Source organism: Cetorhinus maximus, chromosome 10 (genome assembly GCF_964194155.1).
Source record: "Cetorhinus maximus chromosome 10, sCetMax3.hap1.1, whole genome shotgun sequence".
NCBI lineage: Eukaryota > Metazoa > Chordata > Chondrichthyes > Lamniformes > Cetorhinidae > Cetorhinus > Cetorhinus maximus.
This window is the reverse complement of record NC_135888.1, coordinates 72,904,151-72,918,274: the sequence shown is the minus strand read 5'-3', so window position 1 is coordinate 72,918,274 and position 14,124 is coordinate 72,904,151. Positions and strand designations below refer to the sequence as shown.

At 40.4% G+C, this 14,124-nt stretch overlaps 1 protein-coding gene across 2 annotated transcripts in view; it reads right to left on the bottom strand.

Annotated features, from left to right (window-relative positions):
- Positions 1 to 14,124, bottom strand: part of ctnna1 (catenin (cadherin-associated protein), alpha 1) — a 184,214-nt gene that overhangs the window by 48,329 nt on the left and 121,761 nt on the right. For both annotated transcript variants that reach the window (XM_078550616.1, XM_078550615.1), the window contains exon 8: positions 1,256 to 1,336. In XM_078550616.1, the coding sequence (XP_078406742.1) occupies positions 1,256 to 1,336 (81 nt within the window). The remainder of the gene's footprint in view (positions 1 to 1,255; positions 1,337 to 14,124) is intronic.

Here is a 14,124-nt window from a genome sequence, read left to right as displayed (position 1 = left end):
AGGGTGGAGGTCAGGAGAATTTTTTTTCTCGCTCAATATTGTGCGACTTTGGAACACACCCAGAAGGCGGTGCAGGCAGGGTCATTGAATATTTTTAAGACGGAGGTAGATAGATTCTTATTAGGCAAGGGAATCAAAGGTTATTGCGAGTAGATGGGAATGCGGAATTCAAAACACGAAGAGATCAGCCATGATCTTAATGAATGGCGGAGCAGGCTCGAGGGGCAGAATGGCCTACTTCTGCTCTTATTTTGCATATTGTTCGTAAAATATCTGTACAGATTTTGAAAAACCATGACAATAACAGCAGTCTGAACTATGTACTGAAATACACATTTTCTAAAGATGGTTTAAATTAAAAGTGTTCCAACTCTAGACAATGCATTTTTGAGTTAATTATCAATTTTAATAACTGACCATTCTCTAAGCTCAACCTGTTTTCTGAAAGCATACTTCGGTGGTACTACTGCCACATTATATTACACGTTGTTGGTGTTTCACTGTTAGCGGACATCAAAAATAATTACTACCACATTCACTTGCTTTAGTCTAACATTTAGTGTAAGCAGCAATTTTAGAACAAAAGTCAATAGACAGGACATCTGTGCTGCACCAGGCCATTTTCAATGCTGGATATTCTATAAATTACAGACAAAAAAAAATACCCATTTAAACCCAGAAATCAGGGTAGTTTTAAATAACCATCAGTAATTAGTCTATTTTTATATAATTTACTTTTAACTGTGGCAACATTTGACACAGATGCTAAGGTAGAAGTCTTCATTAGTTTTATTTTACATTTGCGCAAATACAGGCTCAGATTTTGATAAATTTATTTTAATATGCTTCTATTCCAAGCACCAATACAAACTGCATCAGGACCTTACAAGCATCATGGAACCCCCAATTTGCATGGGCTAATGAGGGGTGTGGTTTCAGCAGTTGCCTCAACTGCCCATCTGAAGATTCATTCTAAAATAGTTCCTGCCAGCCAGAGTTGATGAAAATTGCCCTCATGGAGTTTTAAGTTCATATCAATATATTTACAAATTCGATATAAGATATAAATTGCCAAATCCCATGATATTTAATTAAGATGATTCAGTTATGTTAAGTTAATGTAACTTCAACCAGTTTTCTGCACAATTATGAACTCACCACTTTACTGAATATTTTAAATTTAAAAAGTATCTACATATTGACGTCATTTAAACAAATGCTTCTTTTTAACAATTGCTTCCATAATTTGCCATACCTGTCTGCGCAAGTCCCGTGTCTTTTTGGTCATTTTGTCAATCGCAGCATTCAGTGCATCACCCCTTTCTTTTCGACCAGCCTGAAAAAAAATGAAGTTTAATATAGCACATATTGTGATACCACATTAAAAAACAGTATGTGTGCAAGTGAGGGGGTGCGCTTGCATGTGCAACTATGGAAATGAAATGAGGTGATAGTTAACTGGAACAGTTCAGTGCTTCTGAATTTCCAATATATTTATTTAAAAACTCATGAAGTAGAACTAGTTTCATATGACATTAATACACATTAGTGATGAGTGTATATTCAAGATAGTCTTACAATTTGAAGTTGTACTTTAGTTCTTAAAATCTGGAAAGCCCATTTTTTTCTTAAGACATACACTTCAGGGAAAGCCTTCAATTTCAACCACCGCACTTCGTACCTTTTGTTATTTCAAGTTTCAATAACTGAAAATATCTGAACAATTCAATTAATAGAAATGCAGAAAAAGTCTCAGTTAACCTTCATCTAATGCAGTACATTCCAAGCATAGAATTTCTCCCCTCTATTTCTTGCTCTTACCTTGTACTTCATAGGTGCAAATTAACATGATTTTTTTCAGAAAACTTTTATTAAGTTAAACTTCTTGTTTACCCAAAAGTCTCAAATATGCATATTTTGAATGAATACTTCGTGGGTAATGTTCACCTCCACCATGAATATTCTGGTGGAGAGAATCATCTCCCTGTTGTAGAACCTGCTTGATTTATGTTCTTGCAGTGAAGGTGAAGAATAACCCCACAGTTTCTTTGAAAAGATAGCCAATTCTGTATGCTCTGTTCCTGCGCATGAATTATACCACTGAACAGCTAGATTACTCATTTCATATTATTGCATTCCAGAAAGTATATTGTATTGGTGTTAATTACCCAAACATGAAAATGTAATCAGCTTCAAAACTTTAAAATTCCATGAAATATAGTTTTCAAAACCTCATTCTCCTGAGCGTTGCATGACAAGTTAAATCAGCATAGCAAGCTGCAAAGCCAAATTACAAGTGCAGAGAGAAAACCACTGAATAACATCCTTTAAACTGCTGTGGCACATTTATAGCTGTCAGCAAAGTACTGTCCAACCAACTCAAAAATGATATGCCCTATATAAAAAAATCTTCCAGCATAAGATATATTCCAAATCAAACATTTATTTGAAAATGTAATTACACATCATTTTAAAGGGTGATAATTATTATGTCTGTATAATACCTATGCAGAATTAAAGTGCTAAATTTTTTCTAAATAATGAGTCCTTCTTTTTGATAAACACTAAAAGCAGAAATTGTAATATCCAAATCTGATACTGAGGATTTAGAGATGTCAAAATATACAATAAAATGATATTAAGTGGCATTCTGCTATTTTAAACAGCAACACAACTCCATGTACTCATGCTGCCTCTACTGGTGTACCATCCTTATACATCATTGCTGTACACTTGGGAATTGTACTTTTGCACATATACACCACATTCACATTCTTAATCTTGGGCGTTTTATTTATTCATTAGCAGCCCAAAATAAATAACAATGAATGGGATAAAGTACTATAAAGTGAGAGGATCAGAACATTTTTAAATTAAAACCATTGAGTGAAAATCATGAATAATATTTTCAAATTTATTTATTTCATACCAAGAGAGCTTTGTCAAGAGTTGCATTGTATTCCACTGAAATGAAAGGGAACATTCAATTTCCTATATATCCTCTTCTCAGGAGTATGCTTAAAAAATAATTTTAAAAGTTTATGAGATGTGAAAGTAGTGCTGCACACAATTTTACTTTAGGAGAATAAACATTACACTTAAATCAAAAATTTAACAAATTTAAAAGTTATAGTGAGCAGCAGCTTTATTTGTGGCATGGAAAAGTGAGTTGTAATTCTTGCCAACAATTTCCAAATTGAAGCGTGTTGAGAAATTGTTTCTGTCCACAAGCAGGGAGGAAAATCTTGCGCAGTTTTCTGGGCCATTCTTGTGCTCCTCCTAGTGGCAATAGTATTTGAGCACATCAGCTCACTGCCTTTTACATCAAAAATAGTACGAAACACGCTTTTAAGGAAGGGAGGGGCAAGTAGAAATACATTTATTCTTTGGTCAAGAATGTAAGTATAATTCTACATGAATACATTATGTTTAACTGGAGACTACCTGCAAATAATTCATGTGGATTTTTCTATGGAACTTTGCTCAAGAAATATTGTTGACTATTAGTATAAATGACTGGTGGTTTTGCAAGTACCGAGTCATGTGTTGAATAACTTAATCCAGGCAACGTAACCAACGTGTTTCTCAACAGGACAAAATTTAGCTGTCAAGCTGCCAAAAATCTGACTTACGATAGTTTCTCACTGTGAGCTTACATCCACCAAAAGCTCTGTTACAAATACTCATGTATATTCAAAATAGGACTTTAATGGCCGGTTATACTGCTGTAGACACAAAATTCAACACAACAGTGGCCTGAAATCAGAAGCCAATTCAAAATATTGATAATTGTAAGATGCTACTTCAGGGTAAGTGCCTGGCTTGCAAACCACCAGTATAACTGCATTTTTATGAAGCCATCACCTTAAGTTTAAAAGCAGTTACTGGATATTTTTAACATTTGAAATGTCAACAAGGCAGCTGACTTTATGCTAATTAAAAATTCTGGCATTTGTGTCAGCAAACAAAGCTAGCAACAAAGCCTGGGGTGACCAGTATGAAAAAGATACCGCTATCAAAGCAATACCTTGTGTATAGGACACGATTACACCTACAAAAGATAGCTTATATTTTTAATCTGTCTGTACGAGAACATATCCAGGTTCCATAAATTTAAATTATCAGCTAATTGTTTTATATACATGTGAATTTAGAGGTATTTTACAAATCTTTGAAAGAAGCTAGTCAACAGCTAAATTAGTGCCAATCAAATTAGTGCCAATTTTAATTTCTCATGGAAAAGAACAAACAGCAGATGGGAAACAAGCCATCTCAAAGTCACAAAATAAAAAATTGCTCATCAAGAAGATGCAGCTCGAATGGTGCCACTCTCTCTGCCCACTATCCTCTTGTCTACATGGAATAGCAGGCCCAAGGGCCATTACATCAGCCTCTGTTTAAGAGGCCTGCTCTAGCTTCCTCAGCTAGCCTAACAGAGGAAAACGAGAAAATAAATAGAGAGAAACCACTCCCATTGATGGAAGGATTGAGAATCTGAGGACACAGATTTATAGTGATTGGCTAACAAAGCAACGACGACATGAGGAAAATGTTTTTTCATGCAGCAAGTGGTTGGGGTCTGGAATTCGCTGACTGAGGAGGTGGTGGAGGCAGTTTCAATCATGGCTTTCAAAAGGGAATTGAATAGCACCTGAAGAGAAAAAATTTGCAGGGCTACAGGGAAATGACAGTGGGTGAGAGACTAGTTGAGCTGCTCTTGCAGAGAGCTGGCATGGATGCTGAATGACTTCCTTCTGTGCTGTAAACATTTTACAATTCTATGAAATTCCAGCAGTCACAGAAGTCTGCAGCTCATACAAATAGAAGAGAAGGATGGTCCATATGAAGAATTCTTTAATTATTTACAGCAGCAATAAGTCAAAAAATAAAACATTTATCAAATAATCCACAGATTACTTCCTATAAATCTGCCAAATATTACCATAGTGAATAAAGAAGAAGAATGTTGGCCACCTTTGGTAAAACTAAATGGGTTTCTTCTGCTTCACATTTTACATCATTATGAAATGAAGGTTTGAGATTAAATTCATCTGCCATCCCTATTAGTACTTTTCAAGATTATTAATTTCATAACTGTTGCATAGCAACATAATTCCTGTTTTGCTATTTTAAAAGGGGTTTTGCTCCCTGCAACTGATTTAAAACATCAAAATTATTTTCTTAATATACAGTAATCTTCTTTCATGGAAAATATACAATCATTTTATAAATTCTAGAGTTTATGCTAAAACCTGCTTAAAAAAATACTTTTCCTTAAAGCCAGGATTCCTTGGTAAAAGAAAGCAGAAAGGTGAAAACATTGTCAGATTCGGTATGTTTAATGAATTGGTCTGAACAAGAAGCTGTCCATGCTTCCATATCACCTAACAAGTTACTACTCTCCATTTATTTCCTTCTATACATCTCTACTGCCCAACATAAAAGACTGCAGAAATCGTGTTCACCTGTAGGGCTTGCCCTGCAAGTTTAAACATTCCATCAACACCCACCATTTACAAACTTGCAAAATCCAGTTAGAAGTAGTACAAGAGTGCTCATAACCATTTGGGGCTTGTGCCAAAATTGGGAGAATTGACCCATTGGCTAGTCAAGCAAAAGCATGAAAGTCAATCTCAATGACTTGCACCTTACAGCCAATGCTCCAGTCACCTCCATCACCATCCCTGGCTATGTCATGTCCTACAGGAAGCACATTAGTATATAGTCAGGAGAAAGTGGCTTTGGGGGTCCTCAACTACGGGCCCTAAGTCTCATGACATCAGGTGAAGTATGTGCAAGGAAACCTCCTGCTAATTACCATCTATCACCCTCCCTAAAGTGATGAATCAGTAACTCCTCCATGTTGAAACCACTTGGAAGAAGCACTGGGGGCAGCAAGAGCATAATGTACTTTGGCTGGGAGATTTAAATATCTAACATCAAAAGTGACTTAGTTCTACCACAACTGACCGAGCTGGCCAAGTCTTGAAGGACATAATTGCTAGACTGGGCCTGCAGCAGTGGTGATGGAACCAACAAGAGGGAAAAATCGACTTGACCTCATTCTCACCAATCCACCTGTTGCATATGCACCTGTTCATAGCTGTATTGGTAGGAGTGATCACAGCAAAGTCCTTGTGAGATAAAATCATACCTTCACATGAGGACACCATCTATCTTGTTATGGAGCATGCCACCGTGCAAAATGGGATAGATTAAGAACCACTCTAGAAGTTTCAAACTGGGCATCCATCAGGCGCTATTCAACCACAATTGCTAACATTGGCCCAGCATATCCCCTACTCTATTATTGTCAACAATCCTGGGGATAAACCCTAGTTCAATGAGGATTGTAGAAGAGCACGTCAGGGACAGCATACCTAAAAATCAGGTACCAGCCTGGTGAAGCTATAACATAGGACTACAAGTGGGCCAAACAGCAGAAGCAGCATGCTATAGATAAAGCTAAGTGATCCCAAAACCAATGTATCAGATCAAAACTCTGAAGTCCTGCCATGTCCAATAATGAATGGTCATGGACTATTAACAACCAACAGGAGGAGGAGGAGACTCGACAAACATCTCCATCCTCAATTACGGTAGAGCCCAGCACATCAGTTCAAAAGACAAGGCTAAAGCATTTGCAACCATCTTCCAATGGATGATTCATCGCCGTCTCCTCCTGAGGTCCTCACTGTCATCGATACTAGTCTTCAGACAAGTCAGTTCAGTCCACATGATAACAAGGTGTGAAGGGATTGGATACAGCCAAGACTATGGGCCCTGACAATATCCTAGCTGAAATGTTGAAGACTGGTGCTCCAGAATGAACTGCAGCCTTAACCAAGCTGTTCCAGCACAGAAACACTGGCACCTACCTGACAATGTGGACAACTGCCCATGTATGTCATGCCCTCAAGCAGCATGACAGGTCAATCCAGCCAATTACTACCCAATAGTCCACTCTCATTCAGCAGTCAAGTGATGGAAGGTGTTGCCGAGTGTTGTCAAGCAGCACTCTCATAGCAATAATCTGCTCGCCAATCCTCATTCTGGACTCCTCCAGGGCCACTCAGTTCCTTCCTCATTGCAGCCTTGGTCCAAATATGGACAAAAGGGTTAAACTCCAGGTGAGTTGAGTGTGACTGCCCTTGACATCAAAACAACATTTGATTGAGTTTAGCAACAGAAAAATTGAAGCCAGTGGGAATCAGGGAAAAAAAAATCACTCCACTGTTCAAGTCATAACTGTAAGATCGGAATCCCCTCCAACTGGATTTTATGAAATATAAAAACCTCAAAAACCCACAGACACAAGTACTGCAAATAAACAGGCCAAACCTCAACATGAAAAACACACAGAGGCAAGCTATACTGTCAGGGGTTAATTTTCATAACATTCCAATATCGAAGCAAAACCGATACTATGAAAGGCCATTGGGGCATTGTCACAACAGCGACACAGATAGCTGCCATTAGTTAACTCAATTAAGAAGCTGGGAAGGCCATTCTAACAAATGGCCCCAGACAACAGCTATCATACAAATAACTTCACAATGGTTAAAAAGGAGGAACTTGTTACATGCATATCAGTCTGGGAGCCAGAGATACTTCACCTGAATGGGGTCCATTGTTTCGGTTGTGGAAACATCATCAGCGACGAGTGGGTCCGCCTGGGCCAAGGAATGTAACAGGCTAAAGAGATTAAAGGGTGCTAAGCACTGATCATCCGGCAGGATGACTTCAGGAAATATGTTCATTATTGAGCAGAACGCCTTCAGGGAATGCTTTTTTAATATTTTCGATAAGGATCATCATAAAAAGCCAAGATTGAAGGGTCCTGCACTGCAGTCAAGGAAGGGGTCAGGAATGGCCAATCTGACTCACGGACCTACAACTTTTGTCTGAAGGACCAACCGTGTGGGGAGCTGTAATTTACAAGGCACAAGTCAGGAGTGTAATGGAATACTTTCCACTCGTCTGGATGAATGCAACTCCAAGGGACTCTATCCACCTCCTTAAACATTCACTCACTCCACCACCAACACACAGCGACAGTAGGGTGTACCATCTAGAAGCTTCTCTCTAGTGACTTGCCGAGGCTCCTTACCAGCTTAACCCCTGCCACCTATAAGGACAAGGGTAACAAACACAGGGAACACCACCACCTGCAAGTCCCTCAAGTCACACATCATCCTGTTTTGTAACTTCCTTCACTGGGTCCCTCCCTCACAGCACTGCGGGTGTACTTACACATTAGTGGAGTGGTTGTAGAAGGCAGTTCATCATCAGCTTCTCAACAGCAATTAGGGATGGGCAATAAATGCTGGCCTTCTCATTGAAGCTCTCATTCCAAGGACAAATAACCAAAATATTTGGCTGAACCCAAACTCACATGCAAAACAGCATTTTAAAAATCAGACTGAATGAGATCTTGGTGAGGAAAAACACTTTTCTCAATCTCCTGCCACAATTTATTTATGCAAAGTGGTTACAGTCATTGAAGGGTGAGTGCCTGCCGATGAGGTGGGGGGGAGGGGGAAGAAGAGGGAGAGGGAGAGCACCTGTCAGTGAGGGGAGAGGGGGTGCAGGGGGCAAGTGCACCTCAGTGATGGGAGCGACACCAGTCAACCAGCGCGACAAGGAGAGGCAAGCACCCATTGGTGAGGGGGACGAGCGCTCGCAAAACGCCCATCAAAAAGCGCGGTGAGCGAGGCACAAGCACACACTAATGAGCCCATTAAAGAGTGTGGAGAGGCCAAAGTCTGTTAGAGCTAGCCAGCATTGGGGCTCAGTCTGTGGCCAACCACATTCAGAGAGCCATCAAAGCGCAAGGTCACAGTGGAAACAATGATTGGTTGGTGAGTTGCTCCTTTATCGTTTAAGAATGTGTAATTTATTAATAATTGTAAGGTTTTTTTTGGTACTATTAAGGTTTCCTAACTGTTCTAAAGGATTTATTTTATTCATTCATGGGATGTGGGCATTGCTGGCTAGGCTGGCATTTATTTCCCATCCCTAATTGCCTTCGAGAAGGTGGTGGTGAGCTACCTTCTTGAATTGCTACGGCTATATGGTGTAGGTACACTCAGTGTTCTTAAGCAGGGAATTCCACACTTTTGACCCAGCGACAGTGAAGGAATAGCAATGTATTCCAAGTCAGGATTGTAAGTGGCTTGGGGGTGTTGTTCCCAAGTGTGTTACCCTTATCCTTCTAGATGGTAGTGTTCATGGGTTTGGAAGGTGCTGTCTAAGGAGGCTTGGTGAGTTCCTGCAGTGCACCTAGTAAATGGTACACACTGCTGTCACGGTACATCGGTGGTGGAGAGAGTGAATGTTTGTGGATAGGGTGCAGTCAAGCAGGCTGCTTTGTCCTGGGTGGTGTTGAGCTTCTTGATTGTTGTTGGAGCTGCACTCATCCAGGCAAATGGAGAATATTCCATCACACTCCAGACTTGTGCCTTGTAGATGGTGGAGAGACTTGACCTGCGCTTGTAGCCACAGTATTTATATGGCTAGTTCAGTTGTTTCTGGTCAATGGTAACCCCCCCAGGATGTTGATAGTGGGGGATTCAACGATGGTAATGCCAGTGAATGTCAACAGGTGATGCTTAGATTCTCTCTTGTTGGAAATGATCATTGCCTGACACTTGTGTGGCACGATTGTTACTTGCCATTTGTCAGCCCAAGCCTGGATGTTGTCCCAGCCTTGCTGCATTTGGACATGGACTGCTTCAGTATCTGAGGAGTTGCAAATGGTGCTGAACATTGTGCAATCATCAGTGAACATCCCCACTTCTGACCTTACGATGGAAGCAAGGTCACTGATGAAGCAGCTGAAGATGGTCGGGCCTAGGGCACTACCCTGTGGAACTCCTGTAGTCATGTCCAGGCACTGACATGATTGACCTCCAACAACCACAACTGTCTTCCTTTGTGCTAGGTATGACTCCAAACATTGGAGAGTTTTCATCCCGATTCCCATTGACTCCAATTGGCTGAAGACTGGCTTCTGTGATGCTGGGGGCCTACGGAGGAGACCGAGATGGATCATCCACTCTGCACTTCTTGCGAATGCTTCAACGCTGATGTGCTGGGTTCCTCCATCATTGAGGATGGGGATTTTTGTAGAGCCTCCTCCTCCAGTGAGCTGTTTAATTGTCCACCAGGCAGGACTGCAAAGCTTAGATTTGGTCTGTTGGTTGTGGATTCACTTATCTCTGACAATTACTTGCTGCTTATGCTGTTTGGCATGCAAGTAGTCCTGTGTTGTAGCTTCACCAGGTTGACACCTCATTTTTAAGTATGCCTGGTACTGCTCCTGGCATGCCCTCCTGCACCCATCATTGAGCCAGGGTTGATTCCCTGCCATCATTGAGCCAGGGTTGATTCCCTGCCTTGGTGGTAATGTTAGAGTAGGAGATATACTGGGCCATGAGGTTACAGATTGTGTTCAAGCACAATTCTGCTGCTGCTGCTAATGGCCCATAGCGCCTCATGGATGCCCAGTCTTGAGTGGAAAGATCTGTTCAAAATCTCTCTCATTTAGCACAGTGGTAGTGCTGCGCAACACGACGAAGGGTATCCTCAATGTGAAGGAGGGACTTGGTCTCCACAACGACTGTGCGGTGGTCACTCCTACCGATACTGTCATGGACAGATATGCCCGTCAGAACTTGGACTGGGAGGAGGAAGATCCAGTTGTCGCGGTCAATGTGCGGACCAATGACATAGGCAGAACTAGGAATGGTATTCTGCTAAAAGAACTTGAGGAGTTAGGGTCATAATTGAAATGCAGATCAAACACAATTATCTCTGGATTGTTACCTGTGCACAAACCACTTGGCATAGGGTTAAACAGATTAGCGAATTAAGCACGTGGCTCAAAGAGTAGTGTGGGAAGAAGGGGTTTGATTAATGAGGCACTGGCATCAGCAGTCGGAAAACTAAGCCATTCCGGTAGGATGGGCTCAATTTGAACTGGGCTGGGACTGGTGCCCTGGCCAATTCTATAACTTGGGCTGTGGGCAGGGCTTTAAATTAACGAGACAGGGGGGTGGGGAGGCTTTGGCGAAGGGAAACTAACAAATCCAAAGAGAAAGGTTGAGGTATCAGAACAGTGTAGTGATGTGGGTAAAGACAAGCAGACTGCGGCAGGAAGGGACAATGAGTTTAACAAAAAAGCGAATAAGGTCACTGCAGGGAATAGAAGTAAAAGACATTAAAGATTCTTTATCTGAATGCACGAAGCATCTGCAATAAGATAGATGAATTAGTGGCATAAAGAGGTAAATGATCTAGATCTAATCCCCATTACAGAAACATTTTTACAAGGTGATCAAGGTTGAGAAATAAATATTCCAGGGTACACAATATGTCAGAAAGACAGAACATCAAAGAAGCTGGGGTAGCCCTTACAGCAAGGGATAACGTAAGGACAGTAGTAAGAAAGGATCTGGCCTCTGAAGATCATGAAGTGGCATCAGTATGGGTGAAAATTAGAAATAATAAGTCAGAAAACACTGGTGGGAGTAGTTTATAGGCCCCCTAACAGTAGTTCTACCATTGGGCAGAGCATTAAATGAATTATTGGAGCCTGTAGCAAAGAAAATTTAATACTGGTAAGGGACTTTAATCTTCGTATGGACTGGGACAACCAAGTATGCAAGAATGGTCTAGAGGATGTGTTTATGGAATATTTTTGTGACAATTTCTTGGAGCAGTATGTAGTAGAACCGGCTGGGGATAAAGCTATTTTAGATCTAATATTGTGAAATGAAGCAGGGATAATTAGTAATGTCATAGTAAAAGATCCACTGGGAAATAGTGGCCATAATACTATTCAATTCCACGTTAAGTTTGAAAGTGAAATATTCCAATCGCAAACAAAAATTTTAAACTTTAAGACATTTACATAGGTATGAGGGGAGAACTGACTAGGATTAATTGGATAAATAGACTAAAAGATATGGAGGTAAATAAACAGTGGGAAACATTTAAAGAAACAATTTAAAACGTTCAACAAAAATACATTCCATTGAAGAACTGAAACTCAGCAAGAAGTACCTATGTGGTTCACTCAATTAAGGATAGTGTTCGATTAAAAGAAGAGGCTAACAATGTTGCAAAAACAAAAACAGTAGCAAGTCTGAGGATTGGAGAGTTTTAGAAACCAGCAAAGGGTCACCAAAAAGTTGATTAAAAAGGGGAAAAAAATAGAATGAGAGTCAACTAGCCAGGAATACAAAAACAGATTGTAAGAGCTTTTATAAGTATATGAAAAGGAAGACAATAACTAAAGTAAACACTGGTCCCTTAGAAACAGAGGCAGGAGAAATTATCATGACGAATGAGGAAATGGCAGAGGCATTTAACAAACACTGTGTTTGTCTTCACAGTAGAAGATAAGTTCCAGACCAGAAACAGGCGATAATCTAGGGGCTAAAAAGACACGGGAAATTAGGGAAATTAACATCAGCAGAGTAAAGGTATTGGAGATCTTACGGGACTAGAATTAGACAAATCCTTGGGACCTGATGGCCTACACTCTAGGCTTCTAAAAGAGATAGCTGCAGAGATAGTGGATGTGTAAGCTTTGATTTTCCAAAATTCTTGAGATTCAGGAATGGTCCCACTAGTTTGGAAGTTGGCAAATGTTACTGCCTTTCAAGAAAGGAGGGAGAGAAAATAGTGAACTACAAGCCAGTTAGACTAACATCAGTTGTTGGGAAAATGCTGGAATCTATTATTAAGTTAGTCTTAATAATACTCCTGCTCCTACTTCTTATGTTCTTAACATTGCACTTAAAAAGCATAGTATGATTAGAACAAGTCAACATGGTTTTAATAAAGGGAAATCCCGTTTGACAAATTTATTTTTTTGTTTTAAGAGGATGTAACTAGTAGGGTAGATAAAGGGGGACCAGCAGATGGATTTTACCTGGATTTCCAAAAGGCAGTCGATAAGGTGTTGCACAAAAAGTGAATAGGCAAGATAAGGATTCATGGAATTGGGGGTAATATATTAGCATGGGTGGAAGATTGGTTGACAGACAGGAAGCAGTGGGCATAAACAGAACATTTTCAAGCTGGCTGGCAGTGAATGGTGGAATGCCGCAAGGATCACTGATGGGGCCTCAGCTATTGATGATTCCAACTAGGTGGAAAGGTAAGGTGTAGGGAGGACACAGAGGCTGCAAAGAGATTTAGACAGGTTAGGTGAGTGGGCAACCAGATGGCAGACGGAGTACAAAATAGGGAAGTGTGAAGTTTAGTTTTAAGAATAAAAAAGGCAGAATATTTTTTAAAAGCTGACAAACTTAAGTGCTGATGTTGTGCTTGTACAAGGAAGGCAGAAAGTTAGCTTGGTTCAGCAAGGAAGGCAAATGCTATGTTGGTCTTTATTAGGGGGCTGGAGTACAAGAATAAAGGAGACTTGCTACACTAGGGTTTTGGCGAGACTGCATCTCAGGTACTGTGTGCAGCTTTGATCTCCACATTAGAGGTGGTACAGTGAAGGTTCATTAAATTGGTCCCAGGGACGAGGGGGTTGTCCTATGATAGAGGCTGAGTAAATTGGGTTTATATTCTCTGGAGATTAGCAGAATGAGAGGCGATCTCATTGAAACCTACAAAATCCTGAGGGGGCTTGTTAGGGTGAAAGCTGAGAGATTGTTTCTGTTGGTCGAGAAAACACGGGGGCAGAGTCTCGGGATAAGGGGCCAATTATTTAGGATTGGGATGTGGAGAAATTACTTCACTCAAAGGGTTGTGAACCGTTGGAATTCTCCACTTGAGGGCTGTGAATGCTCCATCGTTGAATACATTTAAGGCTTGGATAGACATTTCTAGTCTCTCAAAGTATTAAGCGATATGGGGAGCTGGCAGGAAAATGGAGTAGAAGCCCAATATCAGCCATACATTAATGGCAGAGCAGGTTCGATGGGCCATGTGGTCTACTCCTGCTCCTATTTCCTATGTTCAAGGCGGTATCTGACAAGTTGTTATAAACCAGCAAGTAAAATGTTGTCAGAAATTCAAATATCAGACAGAATTTCTACTGTTGAAGTACCAGTTTTCTCTTCAAACCCAATCAATTTAATCTTATTGTGGTTACAATCTTAC